General features: G+C 42.2%; 1 protein-coding gene across 1 annotated transcript in view; it reads left to right on the top strand.

Annotated features, from left to right (window-relative positions):
• The window catches only part of FHAD1 (forkhead associated phosphopeptide binding domain 1), a 159,608-nt gene that overhangs the window by 3,354 nt on the left and 130,801 nt on the right, over window positions 1-25,453 (top strand). The window contains exon 2 of the mRNA XM_061160700.1: window positions 815-921. Within this exon, the coding sequence (XP_061016683.1) occupies window positions 829-921 (93 nt within the window). The 5' untranslated portion in view covers window positions 815-828. The remainder of the gene's footprint in view (window positions 1-814; window positions 922-25,453) is intronic.

Below are 25,453 nucleotides of genomic sequence, written 5' to 3'. Positions count from 1 at the left end.
ATTTTCATAATTAAAACACCAGGAAAAAGTAGGTACAGAGTCCTGACTAAGCTATAATCTTAATACTTTGTCTTCAGAAATCATTCTGTTTTTCTACCTAAATATATAACAGAATACAGTGACTTAAAAGAAAGTATCATCTAATGCCCATTTCCTTGATGATTTACTCTTCTGCACTTTAAAAAGCTCTTTAGAAGGTTGGGGTTCCTTGAGTCAAAGTTCACGAAACCCAAGATTAATAATAGTAATAATCACAGTAGGAGAAAAGTGTGTTTAGCAAACACCATTTTAGATGCTTCACATGCATCACTGCATTCAATCCTCACAAAACCCATTGGGATACAGAGTATTACTAGCCCCATTTTACAGATGAGAAAACTGAGGTTTACAGAGTGAATAAGTAATTCAACCAGAGTCACTGAACTAGTAAGTGGTAGGTCAGTAATTCTTAGTACTTGATTATGGCATATATCTAACCTCAAACTAAGCTTAATGGGAGTTGGAGAGTGATTGTCAGTGGAATTCAGATTTGTTGTTGGGTTGTTTTTGCTATTGCTTGTTTGTGCTCTGAGTTACATAAAGGGTGTCCTCTGATAATCAGAACCAAGCTTATCTATGACAGATATCAGTGTTAAAGATAGTCTTAAAAATGTGAAGAATTGTAAGTATGATCATTGTTAAATCCATCTATCCACTCCTACCTCTGCTGATTTTCCTTTTGTGACATTATGGTATATTCCATTCATTCTAAATATGATATTGAATAATTAAAGGACTTTTCCTAACCAGATTTGTTTCCGCAAACCTTTTCTAGGGAAAGCAGAGAGTATGAAAGCCTATCTAAAGAGCGCGGAAGGCTTTTTTGTCTTGAATAAAAGTACTACGATTGGAAGGCATGAAGACTCAGATCTTGTTTTAGAGGTAAGATCTCTTCCTGCCCGGTCCCCACCCCTCCCAGCCCCTCATCTCTGCAGAAGCCCCATCCCCTGTGGACTCCGATCTCTTCTGAAGCGCAGCCTCTGGCTAACAGCCACTGCCTTCCTCCATGTGCTTTGTTGTTGTTTAGTCGCTCAGTCGTGTCCAACTCTTTGTGACCCCATGGACTGCAGCACGCCAGGCTTCCCTGTCCTTCATCATCTCCCAGAGTTTGCTCAGGTTCGTGTGCATTGAGTCCATGGTGCTATCTGACCGCCTCATCTTTGGTGTGCTACCAATAACCAGTTGTCAGATGTGCTGGAGCTCCTTGGCACACGTGGTGAGAATGGGCAGGATGCAGAGTGAGATGCGCCTTCTGTCCTTTGCTGACCGTGTCTGTTCTGCGATGTCCCACCCAGGATCCCCTCCCCCGCTGCCTGATGGGGCCATTTGGAAGGTGGTGCTTGACCTTAACCTGCTCCAGGTCTGGCAGCCAGAGCCACCTGAAGTGCCCAGCTTGACAAATAGCCTCTTGCCCTTTTCAGAGCTTCTGGAGACTGTTGTCGGTCCCTCGGAGCCCTCCTCCACCCCCACCACCAAGTAGTAAATCAGGGTAATCCTTGGGCATAGCCACGGTATCCTCTCATTTCATTTCATTCTCTATGTTAGCTGTGGCTTGGTCCACAGTCCCAGCTTGATGACAGCCAAAGAAATTGGAAGAAAGTAAGGAGTTAGTCAAAACAGTGGCTTTGGGGGCACTCTCCATCCCCCTTCTGATGTCTGTGTCGGAAGCTTTCTCCATCATTTTTCACTTTAATAAAACTCTGCTACACACAAACACACACACACAAACAGTGGCTTTGAGCCTTTTAAAATTGAAAAGGGTTTAAAATATTGAAAGAAAAATGCAGTGGAATTTATGACTATAAAAGGCAGGTCTTTTTCAGACTTCACTCAACAGATTGTTAAAAGGCTTTTCATTTTGAAATGACAGATTCACAAACAGTAGAGAGAGAATGGTACAAAGTGTGTATATAGTTCTGTCCCATTTTATCACATGTATGACTTTGTGTGTAGCCGCCAAGATATAGAACTGACTTCCCAGGTAGATCAAGTGGTAAAAAATCTGCCTGCCAATGCAGGAGATGCAGGTTTGATCCCTGGGTTGGGAAGATCCCCTAGAGGAGGAAATGGCAACCTGCTCCAATATTATTGCCTGGAAAATCCCATGGACAGAGGAGCCTGGTGGGCTATAGTCTGTTGGATTGTAACGAGTTGGACATAACTAAACAACTGAACACACACACACACACACACACCAAGGTATAGAATATTCCATCATCAAAGATCTCCCTTGTAACCCTCTTACACTGTTGGTGGGAATGCAAACTAGTACAGCCACTATGGAAAACAGTGTGGAGATTTCTTAAAAAACTGGAAATAGAACTGCCACATGACCCAGCAATCCCACTTCTGGGCATACACACTGAGGAAACCAGATCTGAAAGAGACACGTGCACCCCAATGTTCATCCCAGCACTGTTTATAATTGCCAGGACACGGAAGCAACCTAGGTGCCCATCAGCAGATGAATGGATAAGGAAGCTGTGGTACATATACACCATGGAATATTACTCAGCCGTTAAAAAGAATTCATTTGAATCAGTTCTAATGAGATGGATGAAACTGGAGCCCATTATACAGAGTGAAGCAAGCCAGAAAGATAAAGAACATTACAGCATACTAGCACATATATATGGAATTTAGAAAGATGGTAACGATAACCCTATATGCAAAACAGAAAAAGAGACACAGAAGTACAGAACAGACTTTTGAACTCTGTGAGAGAAGGTGAGGGTGGGATGTTTCAAAAGAACAGCATGTATATTATCTATGGTGAAACAGGTCACCAGCCCAGGTGGGATGCATGAGACAAGTGCTCGGGCCTGGTGCACTGGCAAGACCCAGAGGAATCAGGTGGAGAGGGAGGTGGGAGGGGGGATCAGGATGGGGAATACGTGTAACCCTATGGCTGATTCATATCAATGTATGACAAAACCCACTGAAATGTTGTGAAGTAATTAGCCTCCAACTAAAAAAAAAAAAAAAAAGATCTCCCTTGTGATATTCTTCTTTTTTATTTTTATGTATTTATTTACTTAGCTGCACTGGGTCTTAGTTGCAGCATGTGAGATCTAGTTCCCTGACCAGGGGTTGAACCCACGCCCCCTGCTTTGGCAGCTCAGAGTCTCACTACTGGACCACCAGGAAAGTCCCATGATATTCCTTTTATGTTCACAATACTTTCCCCCACCACCATCCCCAAGTCGCAGCAACCACTAATCTGTTCTATATCTCTATAATTTTCATCATTTTGAGAATGTTACATAAATGGAATCTTAACGTCCATGACCTTTGCCATTGATTGTTTTTTTTTACTCAATGTAATGATTTTGACATCAATCTAGGTTATTAGCTTGTTCTTTTATTGCTGAGTAATAGCCCATGTTATGGATGTACCACCTATGTTTAACCATTCACTTATTGAAGAACATTGTGATTCCATTAGGGGCTGTTATGAATAAATCTACTATGAACATTTGTGAACAGGTTTTCTGTGAACATAAGTTTTATTTCTCTGAGATGAATGCTTAGGAGTATGATTGCATGGATCAACATATATGTTAATATATATTCAGCTTGTGGAAAAACTGCCAGAATCTTATCCAGGGTGGTTGCACCATTTTTTTAGTCCCACAGCAGTGTATGAGACAGGGTTCTCTGCATCCCCACCAGCAGTTAGTATTAACACTGTTTTTTATTTTAGCTGTTTTAGTAAGTGTATAGTGGTATCTTATCATAGCCTTAATTTGCATTTCCCAAATCGATAGTGATGTTAAATGTCTTTTCGTATACTTATTTGCCTTCTTCATACCCTCTTTGGTGAAATATCTCTTTATGTCTTTTAACCATTTCTAATCCAATTGTTTTTTCACCATTAAGTTTTGAGAATTCTTTATGTATTTTAGGTATGAGTCCCTCATCAGATAGATGGTTTGCAAGTATTTTCTCCCATCCATAGCTTGTCTTTTCATTCTCTTAGCAGGATATTTCACAGAACAAAAATTTTAACTTTTGATGAAGTCCAGGTCATTATTTTTTTCTTTCCTAGATCATGCTCTTAGTATCATCTCTAAGAACATGCCACCAAGTCCTTGGTCCTGAGGATTTTCTCTTATATTTTCTTTGAAGTGCTTTATAGTTTTATGTTTAAATCTGTGAACTATTTTGGGTTCACTTTTGTTTATGATGTGAGATTTAGGTCAATGTTCACTTTTACTGCATGTGGATATTGAGTTGTTCCAGAACCATTTGTTAAAAAGACTATCCTTTCTCTCTTGAATTGCTTCTGCAAGTTTGTCAAAAATAATCTGGCCATACTTCTGTGGGGGCTGTTTCTGAGTTCCTTAGTATGTTTCATGGGTCTGTGAGGCAGTCCCTCTACCTTTATGTCACAGCCTTGATTACGATCACTGTGTGAGTCTTAAATCAGGTAGAGTGACTCCTCCCACTTTATTATTCTTTAAATTTTTTAACCTATTCTAGTTCCTTTGCCTTTTCATTTACATTTTAGTGTAAGCCGTCTGTATATACAAAATATCATGCTGTAATTTTGCTTGGAATTGCGTTTAGTCCTTCATTCAATGTGAGAATAATTGATATTCTACTACATTATCTCTCAATTCATGAACATGGTATATTTCTTCATTGATTCAGGTGGTCTTTGATGTCTCTCATGAGTGTTTTGTAATTTTTAGCATACAAGTTCTGTACATGTTTTGTTAGATTTACACTTCAGTAATTCTCTCTTTTTTTTTTCTTTTGAGTGATTGTAAGTGGTATATGGGCTTCCCAGGTGGCACTAGTGGTAAAGAACCCACCTGCCAATGCAGGAAACACAAGACACTCGAGTTTGATCCCTGGATCAGGAAAGATCCCCTGGAGGAGAGCATGGCAACCCACTCTAGTATTCTTGTCTGGAGAATCCCATGGACAGAGGAGTCTGGTGGGCTGCAGTCCATAGGGTTACAAAGAGGCAGACACGACCGAAGCGACTTAACGAACACACACACCCACACTCACACAATAAAATTGCTATTATATTTTTTATTTTGTTCATTTTTTATTTTTACATGTTCATTGACAGTATACAGAAATACAGTTGATCTTTGTATGCTCCTTAGTTTCTTGCAACCTTAACTGAACTTTCTATATAAGGGTTTTCGTAGATTTCTTGGGATTTTATACATAAAATGTGTCATCTACAGTAAGATTAATTTTATTTCTCCTTTCAGAAAAGGATATCTGAATGCCTTTCATTTCCTTTTCCTTGCTTTATTTCTCTGGTTAGCACTTCCAGGACTCTGTTGAATAAGAGTGGCATAAATCTTTTTTTATATTTGTTTATTTATTTTGCTGCATTGGGTCTTAGTTTCAGCATGCAGGATCTTTGTTTCATCATGCAGGATCTTCCGTTGCAATGCACGGACTCTCTAGTTGCAGCATCGGCTTAGTTGCTCCATAGCATGTGTGGTCTTAGTTCCCTGACCAGGGATTGAACCCATGTCCCCTGCATTGCAAGGCAGACTCTTAGCCACTGAACCACCAGGACCCAGCATAAATCTTTATATTTGCTTCTTCCTGACCTTAGGGAAAGCATTCAGTCTTTCACAATTAAGTACGAGGTAAGCTGTAGGTTTTTTGTACATGTTCTTACTAAGTGAGCAAATTCCTCTCTTTATTCCTAGTTTTCTGATTATGTTTATCATAAACTCAACAGATTTAAAACTAACTCCATGAACCTGCCCTTGAGATTCTTCTCCATGGTGTGATTTCCTTTCAAGGACACAGAAAATCTGTGCAGTATGCAAAGTTGGCGGGGGGAGGGCGGCGGGGAGGAAGAAAAAGAAGAATTGCAGTTTCTTCCTTATCATAACAAGGCATAGATTTGGGGGTGGTTTTATTTCCTGTTCTGGGCTTCCCGAGTGGCTCAGCAGTAAAGAATCCACCTGCAGTGTAGGAGATATGGGTTCAAACCCTGGGTCTGGAAGATCTCCTGGAAAAGGAAATGGTAACCCACTCCAGTATGCTTGTCTGGAAAATTTCATGGATAGAGGATCCTGGTAAGCTACAGTCCATAGGGTCACAAAAAAGTCAGACACAACTGAGTGACTGAGGACATAAGTACCTCCTGTCTGGTCAAAGTAGAGACAGGAGATCTCTGTTTTGAACCTGACTATGTCAAGAAAATTAGAGATACCAAGGGAGCATTTCATGCCAAGATGGATTCGATAAAGGACAGAAATGGTATGGACCTAACAGAAGCAGAAGATATTAAGAAGAGGTGGCAAGAATACACAGAAGAACTGTACAAAGAAGATCTTCATGACCCAGATAATCACAATGGTGTGATCACTCACCTAGAGCCAGACATCCTGGAATGTGAAGTAGAGTGGGCCTTAGGAAGCATCACTACCATCAAAGCTAGTGGAGGTGATGGAATTCCAGCTGAGCTATTTCAAATTCTGAGAGATGATGCTGTGAAAGTGCTGCACTCAATATGCCAGCAAATTTGGAAAACTCAGCAGTGGCCACAGGACTGGAAAAGGTCCGTTTTCATTCCAATCCCTAAGAAAGGCAATCCCAAAGAATGCTCAAACTACCACACAATTGCACTCATCTCACACGCTAGTAAAGTAATGCTCAAAATTCTCCAAGCCAGGCTTCAGTAATATGTGAACTGTGAACTTCCAGACGTTCAAGCTGGTTTTAGAAAAGGCAGAGGAACCAGAGATCAAATTGCCAATATCTGCTGGATCATCGAAAAAGCAAGGGAGTTCCAGAAAAACATCTATTTCTGCTTTATTGACTATGCTAAAGCCTTCGACTGTGTGGATCACAATAAACTGTGGAAAATTCTGAAAGAGATGAGCATACCAGACCACCTGACCTGCCTCTTGAGAAATCTGTATGCAGGTCAGGAAGCAACAGTTAGAACTGGACATGAAACAACAGACTGGTTCCACATAGGAAAAGGAGTACATCAATGCTGTATATTGTCACCCTGCTTATTTAACTTATATGCAGAGTACATCATGAGAAATGCTAGGCTGGAAGAAGCACAAGCTGGAATCAAGATTGCTGGGAGAAATATCGATAACCTCAGATATGCAGATGACACCACCCTTATGGCAGAGAGTGAAGAGGAACTAAAAAGCCTCTTGATGAAAGTGAATGATGAGAGTGAAGAAGTTGGCTTAAAGCTCAACATTCAGAAAACTAAGATCATGGCATCAGGTCCCACCACTTCATGGGAAATAGATGGGGAAACAGTGGAAACAGTGACAGACTTTATTTTTGGGGGTTCCAAAATCCCTGCAGATGGTGACTGCAGCCATGAAATTAAATGACACTTACTCCTTGGAAGGAAAGTTATGACCAACCTAGATAGCATATTAAAAAGCAGAGACATTACTTTGCCAACAAAGGTCCGTCTTGTCAAGGCTATGGTTTTTCCAGTGGTCATGTATGGATGTGAGAGTTGGACTGTGAAGAAAGCTGAGCACTGAAAAATTGATGCTTCTGAACTATGGTGTTGGAGAAGACTCTTGAGAGTCCCTTGGACTGCAAGGAGATCCAACCAGTCCATCCTAAAGGAGATCAGTCCTGGGTGTTCATTGGAAAGACTGATGCTGAAGCTGAAACTCCAGTACTTTGGCCACCTCATGCGAAGAGTTGACTCATTGGAAAAGACCCTGATGCTGGGAGGGATTGGGGGCAGGAAGAGGAGGGGATGACAGAGGATGAGATGGCTGGATGGCATCACTGACTCGATGGATGTGACTTTGAGTAAGCTCCGGGAGTTGGTGATGGACAGGGAGGCCTGGCATGCTGCAATTCATGGGGTCGCAAAGAGTCGGGCACAACTGAGCGATTGAACTGGTAATATTAAAAAACTCTAGTAATTTTTTTTTGTAATGCAATAGGTCATTTTATTACTGGTGATGTACACTTGCCCTTTTCAGATAGGTTTCAGCAGTGAGTATATAGTTATTTCTCCTAAAGAGCATGGAGAGTGAGCTGCTTGAAGATGTGATCAAATGTCTATCATCTTTTCTTTCTCAAAGACTATTTTCTAAAGAGCAATTTTAGGCTTATAGCAAAATTAAGAAAAAAGTTTATAGATATCCTATATATCATTCCGCCCAACACACATGCCCAAAGCCTCCCAGAGTATCCATCCACAGCAGTGTGGTCCCTTTGAGGAAACTAGCAATTTTTTAAAGTGGAGGCTTTGGAATAGGCAGACCTGGGTTTGAATCTCATTAGGCTACTTTGTGGCTGAGTGATTTCAACCAGACTAATCAGTCTGAGCTCATTTTCCCTGTCTGTAAACCTCTTACCTCACAGGATGGTTGTTAGGGTTAAGTGAAAAATGCACATAAAGAGGTTGGCATGTGGTGCTCAGTAAAAGACACAGTGGTCATTGTTTTGGTCTCATAAGACTGAGAGACTCTTCTCAGAGAGCTGAAGAATCCTCAGAGGGTTGAGATGAGGATCCACTGACATTAACAAGCTGTTTGGAAAAGGAAACCAATGAGGACAGTTACTAACCGGACAGAAACTAATTTGCATTCATTGTATAAAAATAAGTGACAGCTTCAGTTCAGTTCAGTTCAGTTCAGTCGCTCAGTCATGTCCAACTCTTTGTGACCCCATGAATTGCAGCATGCCAGGCCTCCCTGTCCATCACCAACTCCCAGAGTTTAGTCAGACTCATGCTCATCGAGTCGGTGATGCCATCCAGCCATCTCATCCTCTGTCGTCCCCTTCTCCTCCTGCCCCCAAGCCCTCCCAGCATCAGGGTCTTTTCAAATGAGTCAATTCTTTGCATGAGGTGGCCAAAGTACTGGAGTTTCAGCTTCAGCATCAGTCCTTCCAATGAACACCCAGGACTGATCTCCTTTAGGATGGACTGGTTGGATCTCCTTGCAGTCCAAGGGACTCTCAAGAGTCTTCTCCAACACCATAGTTCAGAAGCATCAATTTTTCAGCGCTCAGCTTTCTTCACAGTCCAACTCTCACATCCATACATGACCACTGGAAAAACCATAGCCTTGACAAGACGGACCTTTGTTGGCAAAGTAATGTCTCTGCTTTTTAATATGCTATCTAGGTTGGTCATAACTTTCCTTCCAAGGAGTAAGTGTCATTTATTTATTTATTTATTTTTTTTTTTAAGTGTCATTTAATTTCATGGCTGCAATCACCATCTGCAGTGATTTTGGAGCCCAAAAAAATTAAGTCTGTCACTGTTCCCATTGTCTCCCCATCTATTTCCCATGAGGTAATGGGACCAGATGCCATGATCTTAGTTTTCTGAATGTTGAGCTTTAAGCCAACTTCTTCACTCTCATCATTCACTTTCATCAAGAGGCTTTTTAGTTCCTCTTCACTCTCTGCCATAAGGGTGGTGTCATCTGCATATCTGTACTCTGCATATAAGTTAAATAAGCAGGGTGACAATATACAGCATTGATGTACTCCTTTTCCTATTTGGAACCAGTCTGTTGTTCCATGTCCAGTTCTAACTGTTGCTTCCTGACCTGCATACAGGTTTCTCAAGAGGCAGGTCAGGTGATCTGGTATTCCCATCTCTTTCAGAATTTTCCACAGTTTATTGTGATCCACACAGTCGAAGGCTTTGGCATAGTCAATAAAGCAGAAATAGATGTTTTTCTGGAACTCCCTTGCTTTTTCTATGATCCAGCGGATATTGGCATTTGATCTCTGGTTCCTCTGCCTTTTCTAAAACCAGCTTGAACATCTGGAAGTTCTCGGTTCACATATTGCTGAAGCCTGGCTTGGAGAATTTTGAGCATTACTTTACTAGTGTGTGAGATGAGTGCAATTGTGCGGTAGTTTGAGCATTCTTTTGGAGCTTACTGCTCCCCAAACTTAGTTTAAGAAATAAGTCACCACCACCAGCAACAGTCAGGTTAATTTATGAAGGAATCAGTTGCATTTCCAAAAGCGTGAGGTCATTTTGGCTCCCTGGAGAGCAGATGATACGCGAAACGCCAAGCATTTTGGGGATAGAGTTCTGATGAGTGCTTCTGTCTTCTCTTAGATAAATCACCTTCCCATGGTTTAAATAGGTTGGGAGAGGAGAGTTGCTCTAAAGAGGGGTGTGGGGACATGGGTCCATTTGGAAGAATTGAAAGCTGCAGACATGTCAGCATTTTCCAGTTTTATAAAACATGACAAGGTAAACATTGCCCCTCTGCTGACTTCATTGGGCCTTTCTGTTCGGAAGGATCACCCGTTTTTTAAAAATTAGTTTTTATTCATTTGTTTGTTTATTTTTGGCTGTGCTGGGCTTTCATTTCTCTAGCTGTGGCGAGTGAGGTCTACTCTCTGTTGCGGTGCACAGGCTTCTCATTGCAGAGGCTTCTCTTGTTGCAGAGCACAGGCTCCAGGCACGTGGGCTTCAGTAGTTGCAGCCTGCGGGCTCTAGTGTGAGGGTTCAGTAGTTGTGGCCCACAGGATTAGGTGCTCGCCAGCATGTGGGATCTTCCAAGACCAGGGATTGAACCCATGTCCCCTGCATTGGCAGGCAGATTCTTATCCACTGTGCCATCAGGGAAGTTCCAGAAGGATCACCTTTGATTAGCTGTGAGCCATCCTGAGGAATCATTCAGCAGTCAGTTTATTGTTTATGTTATTGATGCCACTAAAAGTCATTCTACTAAATAAGATTCAGGGATGTGACATGAAAGTCGTTCAGTCGTGTCCAGCTCTTTGTGACCCCATGGACTATATAGTCCTTGGGATTTGCCAGGCCAGAATACCGGAGTTGGTAGCCATTCCCTTCTCCAGGGTATCTTCCCAACCCAGGGATCAAATGCAAGTCTCCCGCATTGCAGGCAGATTCTTAACCAGCTGAGCCACCAGGGAAGCCAAGATTCAGGGATATGTATTAATAAAAACTCATCCTTCAGATTACCCAGAGGTTACATCTAGCAAATAAAAAAGATTGTTTTATTTGTCTAGATCAATCCTAAAAAATAGGCAGTCATACTTCTAAAGAGTTCTATTCATCAGCAAGGCTGAAATATTGTTTGGAGTGTTTGTTTTGTAATAGTTTGACATCGTTTACTTTTTCCGATAATGGGAAGTAGTTCCATGCTTCTTGTTTTTAAAAACTGGGAGGAAGCAAAGTATAAGGAAGAAAATAAAAGTCACTTGTAATCATTTGGTTCAGGGAAAAATCAATATTGGTATCTGCAGGGTCTTACTGTCCAAATTTTTTCCCTAAATCCTGTAAGAAGTTTAATTCCCTAAAGGCAATAGGAAGGCTGTTTATTTATTTATTTATTTTATTTTTGGCAGTGCTAGGTCTTGGTTGCTGCATACAAGTTTTCTCTAGTTGCAGCGAGTGGAGGCTACTCTTCGTTGAGGTGCACAGGCTTCTTGTTGCAGTGGCTTCTCTTGTTGCCAAGCATAGGCTCTAGAGCACAGGTTCAGAAGTTGTGGCACACAGGCTTAGTTGCTCCAAAGCCTTTGGAATCTTCCCAGACCAGGGATCAATCCCATGTCCCCTGTATTGGCAGACGGAGTCTTAACCACTGAACCACTAGGGAAGCCCAGGAAGCCTGTGTATAGCCAGGCTAGTGAGAACTGTTCATAGTCAACAGTAAGAACTGTTATAATTCATTCATTCCACAATATTTACCGGGAGCCACAGCACCAAGGCAAGCCTAGGGATACAGTGATGGCGGGACTAGACATGGTCCCAGCAATCAGGAAGCTGCCTGGAGAGAGGGACATAAGTTGGATGGTCCCACAAAGTTGTGACTAATTCCATTCCAAAACTGGGGCTCTAAAGCAAAGGAATATGGCAGACAAAGAGGACTTGACAAAGGGAGAAGGGAACAGCATATGCAAAGGTCCTGGGGTAGACTCAAGGGACTGAGAGAAAACCAGGGCATCCAGGAGTCAGATTGGAAAGGAGGAGTTCTTGTGACAAGTAGGCCTCCTTCACATCACAGTAAGGATTTTGACCTTTATCTGAAAAGCAATGGAAGAAGATTTGAAGGACTGTAAGCGGCCGGGGGGGGGAGGGGTGTGGGCGGGCTTCCTGTGTGTCATTAGCGGTAAAGAACCTGCCTGCTAACGCAGGAGACAAAAGAGACATGAGTTCGATCCCTGGGTCAGGAAGATCCCCTGGAGGAGGAAATGACAACCCACTCCAGTTTTCTTGCCTAGAGAATCCATGGACAGAGGAGTCTGGCAGGCCACGGTCCATATGGTAACGAAGAGTCAGATGTGACTGAAGTGACTTAGCACACACATATGCAAGCAAGGAGGAGACCTGCCAATGACCATCCTGGCTGCCATGTGCACAGTCTCCCTTTCTCCCGTTTTACACACTGCAAAGCCTCAGCCTTGCTTATTTCAGAGTTAATAACCTTTCAAATTATAATTTATATGATTTGATGTGCCTTGCGAGCTATAATTTTTTAGAGTTGGATGTGGCTATTACCTATAGTCTACTGAGAAAGGGGCTCATTTCTTCCGGAATAAAAAAATACCGCAAGCCAACGGTTGGATTTTCCATTGGTATAAAGTGAAAGTATTAGTTGTTTAGTTGTGTCTGACTGTTTGGACTGCAGCCCGCCAGGCTCCTCTGTCCATATAATTCTCCAGGCAGGAATTGGAGCGGGTTGCCATTTCCTTGTCCAGGGGATCCTCCCCACCCAAGAATCAAACCTGGGTCTCCTGCATTGCAAACAGATTCTTTACCATCTGAGCCACCATTTTGTGTAAGAGTATATAAACACTGTATGTAAGAGTGCTTGCTAAACATGGGCTCCTAGACTTTCTGATCCAGTGGGTTTGGGGTAAGGCCCAGGAATCTTCATATTTATATGCTCCCCAGGTTCAGGTCAGAGTGGGGTCCCCTGGAATTGGTTCCAGGACCACATTTTGAGAACCACCAGTGTTCCCTTCCTGTCCCTTCTTGATTGGTGCTTCTTCCCTTCTGATGTTCTGGGAGCTCCTGCTTTTGTGTGTGTGTGTGTGTATTATTTCAATAAACTTTGTTTTGAGGAAGAGAGAAGCAAAGGTTAAACAGTGAAGGGCTGACTGTGTAAGGACTCCCCGTTTAAGGGACCCCCCGAGTCCCATCCTGGGGAGGTTCCAGGATCCCCTAGAAGACTGAGGTATAGGACAGCCCAAGTCACTTTAGGGCTGAGGCTGGGAGGGTGGAGATGGAAGAGAAGGAGAAAGGACAGCAGTGCCCAGGGGATGAAATGCCGATGCCTGCGCCTCTGACGCTCAGTGACCAGCATCCTGGAACTGCTTTCTCTCGGGTGGAGCGATCCGCCCAGCCTGTGTCAGCACTTCTCAGATGGGATCCGAGGCGCGCTGCTCCACACGACCAGGTGACACTTGTCTCTTCCCCTGGCACCTGCCGGTTCTGGGCTGCCTCTTAGAAAAGAACCAGAGTCGACACCATACTCTTTTTTATTTGTTTATCTTCTTACAAGACAATTCCAGAAAAACATCTACTTCTGCTTCATTGACTATGCTTAAGACTTTGTGAGGATCACAACACACTGTGGAAAATTTTTAAAGAGATGGGAACACCGGACCACCTTACCTGCCTCCTGAGAAACCTGTATGCAGGTCAAGAAGCAACAGTTAGAACCAGACATGGAACAATGGACTGGTTCCAAATTGAGAAAGGAGTACTTCAAGGCTGTATATTGTCACCCTGCTTATTTAACTTCTATGCAGCGTAAGTAATGCAAAATGCCAGACTGGATGAAGCACAAGATGGAATCAAGATTTCAGGGAGAAATATCAATAACCTCAGATATGCAGATGACACTACCCTTATGGCAGAGAGCGAAACGGAACTAAAGAGCCTCTTGATGAAGGTGAAAAGGAGAGTGAAAAAGCTGGCTTAAAACCCAGCATTCCAAAAACGAAGATCATGGCATCTGGTCCCATCACTTCATGACAAATAGATGGAGAAACAATGGAAACGATGAAAGACTTTATTTTCTTGGGCTCCAAAATCACTGCAGATGGTGACTACAGCCATGAATTTAAAAGACACTTGCTCCTTGGAAGAAAAGCTATGGCCAATCTAGATAGCATATTAAAAAGCAGAGACATTACTTTGCCAACAAAGGTCCATGTAGTCAAAGCTATGGTTTTTCCAGTAGTCATGTATGGGTGTGAGGGTCGGACCATAAAGGGGGCTGAGCGCCGAAGAATTAATGATTTTGAACTGTGGTGTTGGAGAAGACTCTTGAGAGTCCCTCGGACTGCAAGAAAATCAAACCAGTCCATCCTATAGGAAATCAGTCCTGAATATTCATTGGAAGGACTGATGCTGAAGCTGAAGCTTCAAAACTTTGGCCACCTGATGGAAAGAGCTGACTCATTAGAAAAGACCCTGATGCTGGGAAAGATTGAAGGCAGGAGGATAAGGGGACAACAGAGGATGAAATGATTGGATAGCATCACTGACTCGATGGACATGAGTTTGAGCAAGCTCCGGGAGATAGTGAAAAATAGGGAGGCCTGGTGTGCTATACTCCATGTGGTCGCAAAGAGTCAGACACGACTGAGCAACTGAACAACAGCAAGCAAATTTACCCAAGCAATTTTTCTCTAAAAGAAATGTAAATTCATGTCTGTACAAAGATTTCTGACATCATCATCTTGTTTATTAGTCTCAAACAGGATTACTGGAATAGTCTTTTTATCTGCATTTCACAGATGGGAAGGTGTGTCTGCTGTGTCCAGGGACAGGTATGGCTGTAACTCAGACAAGCACGGCCACATTGCCCACCAGAGGTTCCCAGATGTGGTGTCCTGCCAGCAGTGGGCGTCCCTCTCCCACTCCCTCCCCAGTATAGGGTGTTGTCCACCCATTGGATCTTCGGTGATCTACAGGGTGAAGTATAGTACCCGTGTCATTTTTGTTCACACTTCTCTTATTCTGAGTGAACACCTGCACTTTGAGATATAAGGTGACAAGTGGACTCTCTGTGGGGAAATACATGGAATGAAACAGACCTGAGGAGGGTACACTTGCCAGCTCCCCATCTGTACCCACCACCCGCCGTGTTATCCTGCCTGGATTGCACTCCCGTCCCACCCCTTTCCCCACCCCCACGCCATCCTACCCCTGACTCCAGCCCGAGTGCTCCTAACTCTGGGGGGTTCACCTGTCTGATCTCACCAGTCCTCGGGGAAGTTTTTTGTCCCCTGTTTGAGAACTGGCAGCTGATTTCATCGGTCAGTTCCCACCACAGCAGTTGAAGGGGCTGCTTTTTCACTTGGAGGCGGAAGGCTTCCAAGAGGAAAAAGTTCAGAGGAAAGGACTAGATCATAATCTCATCCTTTTATTGTGATAAAATGCACATAACATAAAATCTGCCATCTTAACTACTTTTTCAAAGTGTACAGTTCAGTGGCATTAAACACGTTCACATTGTTGTGCAACCCGTCACTCCCATGCATCACCATAACTCGTTTCGTCTTGCAGAACTGAAACCCAGTCCCCATGAAACCACTCCCCATCCCCCTGCCTCCCAGCCCCCAGCACCACCATTCTGCTTTCTGTCTCTATGGACTTGAGCACTCTGGGTGCCTCACAGAAGTAGAATCATACAGTATTTGTCTTTTCATGATTGGCTTATTTAACTGAGTGAGGGAGAGGGAAGCCTGGCATGCTGCCGTCCATGGGGTCGTAAAGAGATGCGACTTAGCAACTGAAAAACAACTACAGTGACCTCAAGGTTCATCCATTCTGTCGCATGTATCCGAATTTCCTTCCTTTTTAAGGCTGACTAATAATTCATTGTGTGGATTTGCCACATTTTGTTTATTCATTCGTCTACCAGTGGACACTTTGGTTGTTTTTACCTTTTGGCTATTGCAAACAATGCTATGAACATGGGTGTATAAATATCTCTTCATGTCTCTACTTTCAGTTCTTTGGGATATATACCCAAAAGTAGACTTGCTGGATCACATGATAATTTTATTTTTAGTTGTTTGAGGAACTGCCGTGCTGTTTTCCATAGCAGCTGCACTAATTTATATCCTCACCAACAGTGCACAGGGGTTTTACCTTCCCAACATCCTTCCAACACCTGTTATTTCCTGTTGTTGTTTATAGTAACCATTCTGATGGATGTGTGGTGAAAGAAAGATCATAATCTTTTGAATAGCTTACAGAATACACAAAAGCTATAGCATATATTTATGGAGTGCTTACCAGGCTATGGTTTTTCCAGTGGTCATGTATGGATGTGAGAGTTGGACTATGAAGAAAGCTGAACGCTGATAAATTGATGCTTTTGAACTGTGGTGCTGGAGAAGACTCTTGAGAGTCCCTTGGACTGCAAGGAGATCCAACCAGTCCATCCTAAAGGAGATCAGTCCTGGGTGTTCATTGGAAGGACTGATGCTGAAGCTGAAACTCCAGTACTTTGGCCACCTCATTCGAAGAGTTGACTCATTGGAAAAAACCCTGATCCTGGGAGGGATTGGGGGCAGGAGGAGAAGGGAACAGAGGATGAGATGGCTGGATGGCATCACCAACTGGATGGACATGGGTTTGGGTAAACTCCGGGAGTTGGTGATGGACAGGGAGGCCTGGCGTGCTGTGACTCATGGGGTCACAAAGAGTCGGACACGACTGAGCGACTGAACTGAACTACCATATCTCTCATGACTTTATTTATCTTTTATGTATGTTCTATACATATTTATAGAATTATATCCTCAAAACAAATCCTGTGTGGGTAAGAACTGCTCTTATCATTATTATCCTCATTTGAAGACGTGGAAATGGAACTCAGAAAAATTAAGGGACTTGCCCAAATCACATAGCTAGGTGGGGGAGGTGGGGCTGAGTTTCAGACTGGGCTGACTCAAACTTCTAAAAATGAAACTAAAAAGCTTTTTTCCTGTAAATTTAGCTTTGGGAACATCTAATATCTAAGTATTGGAAATTCCTTGTAGGTTAACTGAGATGACAAGGTAATTGGCTAAGCTAGGGCGATTCCCACCCTGTGTAATCCAGGGTGGGGTTGTCAGTGAAACATACCTGTCTATAGTCTAGAGATCCTCATTCACGCCACAGGCTGAGGTGGCGCCGTCTAGTGGGGGTTCTCGGTAAGGGGGACATGCTCACTCTGTGTCCCACTCTTAGTGACCCTATGGACTGTAGCCCGCCAGGCTCCTCTGTCCATGGGATTTTTCAGGCAAGAATACTAGAGTGGGTTGCCATTTCCTGCTGCAGGGGATCTTCCTGACCCAGAGATCGAACCCACGTCTCTTGTGTCTCCTGGATTGGCAGGCAGATTCTTTACTACTAGTTCCTTTCCCAGGAAGAGGAGCACTGGGGCTGTTAAGTGAAGACTCAGCAAGATCCCCATCTCTTCTTTCCAAACTAGCCAGAGTAAGTTCTCTGCTTCCACTTGGATAAACTAGGATAGCCTCCCTATTTTAAGATCACTGATTACATCTGCATGGTCCCTCTTGCCACATAATGGATTATATTTCCAGAGATCAGGGCGTGGGCATTTTTGAGTGAAAGCTATGGTTTTTCCTGTAGTCATGTATGGATGTGAGCGTTGGACCATAAAGAAGGCTGAGCACTGAAGAACTGATGCTTTCAAACCGTGGATTGAGAAGACTCTTGAGACTCCCTGGCAAGGAGATCAAAACAGTCAATCCAAAAGGAAATTAACCCTGAATATTCATTGGAAGGACTGATGCTGAAGCTGAAGCTCCAGTACTTTGTCCACCTGATTCGAAGAACTGACTCATTGGAAAAGACCCTGATGCTGGGAAAGACTGAAGGTAAAAGAAGAGGACGGCAGAGGATGAGATGGTTAGATAGTGTCACTGACTCAATGGACATGGATTTGAGCAAACTCTGGGAGATATTGGAGGACAGAGGAGCCTGGTGCGCTTCAGTCCATGGAGTCACAAAGAGTCAGACACGACTTAGTGACTGAACAACATCTTTGAGAGACCATTCTGCCCACCACATTAATACTCCAGCCTGCCTGGACCATTGCTATGAAACTGGTTTGACAGTTTTTTGGAAGAAGCAGTGGGTCAACAACAGGGCCCATGGAGAAAGATGGCTGGATGAGCTGGAGGGTGATAATATGATTATCAAGAATGGAGGGGGCAGGGATTGTTGAATGAGCACCTCAGCATTCAGAAAGCCTCCGGGCAGTTTGGGACCTGGAGATGAACCAGGGGTTGGAAATACACATCCAGGAGTCCAGGGGGTGGTCAGCAGCCCCAGCCCATAGAAACAGAGTGAGGAGGAAACAGACACAACCCTAGAATCCCAGGGAGCATCTGAGGGGAAAGGAGCCTGGCATGGAGACCTGGAAGCAGTCAGAGAGGTGGGGGAGCCAGGAAGCTGTTGCTGGACCAGGGGTGTTAATAACAGGGACAGCTGACGGTTACTGAGGGCTTGCTCCATGCCAGGCCCTGCTCTTTGCATTTTCGAGTGTATTAACTCATTCCATCCTTAGGAGGTAAGGGCTGTAGTCTGCCCCAGTGAGGTTGCTGGGGCACAGATAGGCTGAGGATCCTGCCTGAGGTCACAGAGGGAGGCTGGGGCGCTGGTACCAGACTCTGCGGAGCCTTGCTCATCCCCAGGGCTCTCCCAAGGAGACCAGGAGGGAGGATCTAGCCGATGGGGGAGCAGAGAGACTTCCTGTTTCATTCCACTCCCAGGCTCGCTGTCCTACCAGCCCCTGGCCTTTACCTCATATCCTTATTCTTTAGAAAACCCTGTTTTCCTACTATTTCTGCACTCCATCCCTTTCTGAGGCAGTGAGGGGCTGGGGTAAGGGGACAGACAGGACAGCCAAGAACCTAAAAGTTAAAAAGAAATAGATCAAACACATACACACATACATTAATTTCAAAAATGTCTTCCTACTACTTTGAACACTTCATCAAGCAGTACGTTTTGTCAGTTCTGTGAAGCCTAGCTTATGAAACTCACTTTTGCAGCTCAAGGAGCAACAGCAGAGAAGCAAAGACCCATGCCCTGGGCTGCCCAGCTGGAGAGTAGCAGAGGTGGGGCTTGAACTCTAGGCTTTCCGACTCCAGAGCACATCCTCCTGCTCACAATAGAGAACATTTTACATTCGCTCTGTTTTCTTCTAAAAACATATACATGCTTTTATTTGTATTATGTCACCAATAACTTACAAGACTGTCCTAATGTTACCCTCATTTACAAATGAGGAAACTGAGGTTATCACTTGCCCAAGGTCACCCTGCTAAGAAATGGGAGAGCTGAACTTGAGCCCAGCTCTTAAAGCTGAATAATATTCCACTGCATGGATGGGTCACATTTTGCTTATCCATTCATCAGTCGATGGGCACATGAGTTGCTTCCACCTTTTGGCAATTGTGAATAGTTATGTTAGTCACTCAGTCGTGACCAACTCTTTGCGACCCCATGGACTGTAACCTCTCTCCATGGAATTCTCCAGGTCAGAATACTGGAGTGGGTTGGCATTTTTCTCCAGGGGATCTTCCCAACCCAGGGACTGAACCCGGGTCTCCTGCATTGCACGCAGATTCTTTACTGTCTGAGCCCCCAGCGAGGCCCAGCTGTGAATCATGCTGCCATAAACATGAGTGTACAGATGTCTCTTCAAGTTCCTGATTTCAGTTCTTTTGGGTATATGCCCAGAAGTGGACTTGCTGGATCAGATGATAATTTTATACTAAATTTTTCAAGAAGCCACCATACTATTTTTCTTATCAGCTGCACCATTTTACATTCTCAACAGTGCCTAAGTGTTCCACTTCCTCCACATCCTTGCCAACTCATGTCATTTTCCATTGTTTGCTTGTTTTTGATAGTAGCCATCCAAGTGACATGAGGTGATATCTCATTGTGGTTTTGATTTGCGTTACCGTAATGATTAGTAATGTTGAGCATCTTTTCTGTTTGTTGGCCATTTGTGTATCTTCTTTGGAGAAATGTCTATTCCAGTTCTTTGCCATATTTGATCAGGTTATTTGGGGTGTTTTGTTGTTGAGTTATAGGAGTTCTCTATATATTCTTTTTAAAATATTTATGTATTTCCTTGGCTCTGTCAGGCCTTAGTTGTAGCACGTGGGATCTTTTGTTGTAGCACACGAGCTCTTCAGTGTGGTGCCTGGCCTTCTCCCTGGTTGTGATGCTTGGGCTCAGTAGTTACAGCATGCAAGTTTAGTTGCCCCATAGCATGTGGGATCTTAGTTCCCCGACCAGGGATCAAATCCATGTCCCCTGCATTGGAAAATAGATTCTTAACCACTGGACCACCAGGGAATTCCCTGTATATTCTTGATGTGTATAAGTGCTAAGTCTGTTCAGTTGAGTACAACTCTTTGAGACCCCATGGAGTGTAGCCCACCAGGCTCCTCTGTCCATGGGATTCTCCAGGCAAGAGTACTGGAGTGGGTTACCATGCCCTCCTCCAGGGGATCTTCCTGATCCAGGGATCGGCCCTTGTCTTTTACAACTCCCGCATTGGCAAGGGGATTCTTTACCACTAATGCCACCTGGGCCTCATATTCCTGATATTAACCTTTTTCAGTTATGTGATTTGCAAGTATTTTCTCCCATTCTGTAGATGGCCTTTCACCCTGTTAATTGTGTTCTTTGATTCCCAGAAGTTTAAAATTTTTATATAGTTGAATTTATCTATTTTATTTTTGTTGCCTATGTTTTTGGTACCATATCCAAAAAAGCATGACCAAATCCAATGTCATAAAGCTTTCCTCCTATGTTTTCCTCTAGAAGTTTTATAGTTTTAAGCTATGTTTAAGTCTTTCATCCGGGCTTCACCAGTGGCTCAGTGGTAAAGAATCCTCCTGCAGTGCAGGAGACTCAGAAGATATGGGTTCAATCCCTGAGTTGGGAAGATCCCCTGGAGGAGGAAATGACAACTGACTCCAGTATTGCCTGGAAAAATCCCATGGACAAAGGAGCCTGGTGAGCTAGAGTCCATGAGGTCACAGAAAGTCAGACATGAGTGAGCAAGCACAGCAATAAGTCTTTGATCCCCTTTGAGCTATTTTTTGTATACACTGTGAGGTAAGAGTCTAACTTAATTCTTTTGCAGTTTTTCCCAGCATCATTTATTGAAAATACTGTTCTTTCACCCACTGAATGATCTTAGCAGCCCTGTGGAAAATCATTTAACCATACATGCAAAGGTTTATTTCTATGCTGTCTATCCTGTTCCATTTGTCTATATGCCTGACCTTATGTCAGTATCACATTGTTTCAATTAGTGTAGCTTTGCACCTATCAAAAGCAAGTTTTGAAATCAGTAAGTGTGAGATCTCCAACTTCTTGTTTTTCATGATCATTTTGGCTATTCAGTTCCACTGAGATTCCGTATGAATTTTAGGATGGATTTTTCTGTTTCTACAAAAATTGCTATTGGGGTTTTGACAAGGATTGCATTGAATCTGTAGATCCTTCTGGGTAGTAATGGCATCTTAAACAATATAAGTCTTTCAATCCATGACTACAGGGTGTCTCTCCATTTATTTGTCTCTTCTTTGATCTCTGCCAGCAACACTTTATAGTTTTCAGTGTATACATCTTTTACCACCTTTGTTGAATTTATTCTAAAGTATTATTCTTTTTGATGCTATTTTAAATGAAATTATTTCCTCTTTTAATTTAACTTTTAAAAAATTTTTGGCTGAGCTGTGCAGCAGACGGGATCTTAGTCCCTGACCAGTGATCCAACTTGCGCACCCTGCAGTGGAATTGCAGCATCTTAACCACTGGAATGCCAGGTCTCTGAAATTATTTAACTTCCTTCTCAGATTGTTTACTGTGACTATATAGAAAAACAACCAGTGTTTGTGTGTTGATTTTGTATCCTACCTTTGCTACTGAATTTTGTTTATTAATTCTAACAGGGTTGTTTTTTCATGGACACTTTAGGATTTAGTACATATGAGATACTGTAGTTTCTGAACAGAGATCATTTTACTTCTTCCTTTCCAATTTGGATTCCTTTATTCCTTTTCCTTGCTTATTTGGTATGGCTAAGGCTTCCAGTAGTTTGTTGAATGGAAGTGGTAAAAGCAGGCATCTTGTTCTTGATTTTAGAGGGAAAGCTTTCAGTCTTTCACCTTTGCGTATGATGCTACCTGTGAACTTTTCATATTTGGCCTTAATTATGTTGAAGTAATTTCCTTCTATTTCCTTTTTGTGAGTGCTTTTATCAGGAAAGAGTGTTGCATTTTGTCACATGCTTTTTTACATCAATTGAGATGATCACTTTTTTTCCTTCTTTCTGTTAATATGATATATTACATGGATTGATTTTCATATGTTGAACCATCACTTCTTCATTCCAGGAATAAATCCCATCTGGTCATAGCGTATGATCCTTTTAACATACTGTTGGCTTCAGTTTTCATATTTTGTTGAGGATCTTGGTATCAGTGTTCATAAGAAATATTGGTCTGTAGTTTTCTTGTAGTGTCTTTGTCTGGTTTTGGTATCAAGATAATGCTGTCCTCTTCACCTTTTGAGTCTCAGCTTCTTCATCTCTAAATTGGGGATAAAAATAGGATCCTTGTATTGGGCTTCCCTGGTGGCTCAGAGGTTAAAGCGTCTGCCTCCAATGCGGGAGACCCGGGTTCGATCCCTGGGTCAGGAAGATACCCTGGAGAAGGAAATGGCAACCCACTCCAGTATTCTTGCCTGGAGAATCCCACGGACAGAGGAGCCTGGTAGGCTACAATCCACGGGTCACAAAGAGTCAGACAGGACTGAGCGACTTCACTTCAGTTCACTTCATAGGGCTATCATGTAGATTAAATGAAAGAATGCACACAACATGCTTCAGCAGGGCCCAGTTCACAGGAAGTTCTCAATATATGTTAGATGATGATGATGATAATAAATAACAGTTTATCTCATAGTAGGACAGCTCAACAAGATGGAACTTATACAGTCAGTCTGTGTCAGCAGCAGGACTTCTGTCTGATAGGAGCATTTAGCAATTTTCCAAGTAAAGGGAACAAGTGATATTATAGGGGAGAACTAGGAAGCTCTTTCCTTGCCTAACATGTGATAGAGGCTCACGCAATTTTGTGAAGTCATTTAAAACTTCCTGCTTGGTTTGATTTCTTAATAATGGCTTGTCAGCTTTTAGGGAACTGAAAGTAGTGAAGCCTGGGAAGAGAAAAGAAAAATGTAACACACAGAATTTCTCTTACTCATGGGTAATACTAAAGGTCCATAGGACACAAAGATCAAGGGGGATGGTGGTGATGATGATATGGGTGGCATTTTCCAAAGAACTAATGTGTTTTCATGGTTTTTTAATGCCTTATTTTTTTTCATTTATTTTTATTAGTTGGAGGCTAATTACTTTACAATATTGTAGTGGGTTTTGTCATACATTGACATGAATCAGCCATGGTTTTACATGTATTCCCCATCCCGATCCCCCCCACCGACCTCCTTCTCTACCTGCTCCGCCTGGGTCTTCCCAGTGCACCAGGCCCGAGCACTTGTCTCATGCATCCAACCTGGGCTGGTGATCTGTTTCACCCTAAATATACATGTTTCAATGCATTGAAGCATTGCCTTATTTTTTTCAAACAGTTTTAGGTTTATAGGAAATTGATCGGATAATACAGAGAGTTCCCATATATCCCACCACACCCAACACACGCAATTTCCCCTGTTATTAACATTTCGTATCAGTGCAGTATATTTGTTACAATTGACAAACCAATATTGATGTGTTATTGTTAACTTAGTCCATAGTTTACATTAAAATTCACTTTTTATGCTGTACATTGTTTGGTTTTGACAAATGTGTGGTGACAAGTCTCCACCATTACAGTATCATAGAGAATAATTTCACTGCCCTAAAATCCCCTATTCTCCTCAAGCCCCTGGGCCTCTGGCAAGTACTGATCTTTTTACTGTCCCTATAATTTTTACTTTTTCCAGAATTTCATACAGTTGAAATCATATAGTATGTAACCTTCTCAGACTAGGTTTTTTCTCTAAGCAATATGCATTTAAGATTCTTCCATGTATTTTTGTGATTTGATAACTCATTTATTTTTAATCATTAATATTTCATAGTATAGATGTACCATAATTTGTTTATTAATTTACCTTTTAAAGGATATCTTGGTTGCTTCCAATTTATGGCAATTATAAATAAAGATGCTATAAGCAATTATAAATAAAGATGCTGAAAGCATATATCCAAAATAAATGAGCCTTCATGGATATAGAGAACAGACTTGTGGTTCCCAAGGGAGAGGGGGTTGGAGGAGGGATGGAGTGGAAGGTTGGAGTTAGCAAATGTAAGCAATTAAATATAGAATATATAAACAACAAGGTCCTACCATGTAGCACAGGAAACCATACCCAGTATCCTATAATAAACCATAAAGGAAAAGAATATTTTAAAAAACTGTATGTATGTATATCTGAATCACTTTGCTGTAAAGCAGAAAGTAAATAACATTGTAAATCAATGTAAAATAAATAAATAAAATTAATGAGTCAATAAGAAAACAAACATCCCAACTTAAAACTGGGGAAAAGAAGATATACATGGACTTCCCTGGTGGTCTAGTGGCTAAGACCCTGGGCTCCCAATGTAGGGGGTCTGGGTTCAATCCTTGGTCAAGAAACTAGATCCCACATGCTGCACTAGGACCTGGTGCAGCTAAATAAATAAATATTTTTTAAAAGGATATACAGATGTAAAATAAGCATATGAAAAGATGTTAAATATCATATGTCATTAAGGAATTTCAAATAAACATGAAATATCTCTTCATTTATTTAAACTACTTTGATGTCTTTTATCAACATTTTATAGTTTTCTTCACATAGCTCTTTTTTTCATATAGCAAAGTATTTTATTTGAATAAATAAATTTATACTTAGTGAATAAAATTTATACTTAGATTTATTCCTAAGTATTTCTTTCTCTGTTTTTGGTGCTAATGTTAAGCAGTATTGTGTTTTTAATTTCAAATTCCAGTTGTTCACTGTTGGTTTATAAGATAGCAGTTGACTTTTGCGTATTAATCTTGTATCCTGAAACCTTGCTATAATTGCTTATCAGTTCCAGGAGGGCTATTTGTCAATTCTTTGGGATTTTCTGCATACACAATCATGCATTCTACAAAATGGGCAAAAGATCTGAACAGACACCTCACCAAAGAAGATTTTTTTCCTTCCCAATCAATAATGTTTTATTCTCTTTTCTTGTCTTATTGCGTTAGCTATGACATAAAATACAATGTTGAAAATGAGTGGTGAAAGGAGACATCTTTGCCTTATTCTTGATTTTAATTGGAAAGTTTCTAGTTTCTCACCACTAAGTATGATGTGAGTTTTTAGGGTTTT

Source organism: Dama dama, chromosome 14, assembly GCF_033118175.1.
Source record: "Dama dama isolate Ldn47 chromosome 14, ASM3311817v1, whole genome shotgun sequence".
Taxonomy (NCBI): Eukaryota; Metazoa; Chordata; class Mammalia; order Artiodactyla; family Cervidae; genus Dama; species Dama dama.
The sequence above is the reverse complement of the archived record's forward strand: the minus strand, read 5'-3'. Positions and strand labels throughout refer to the sequence as shown.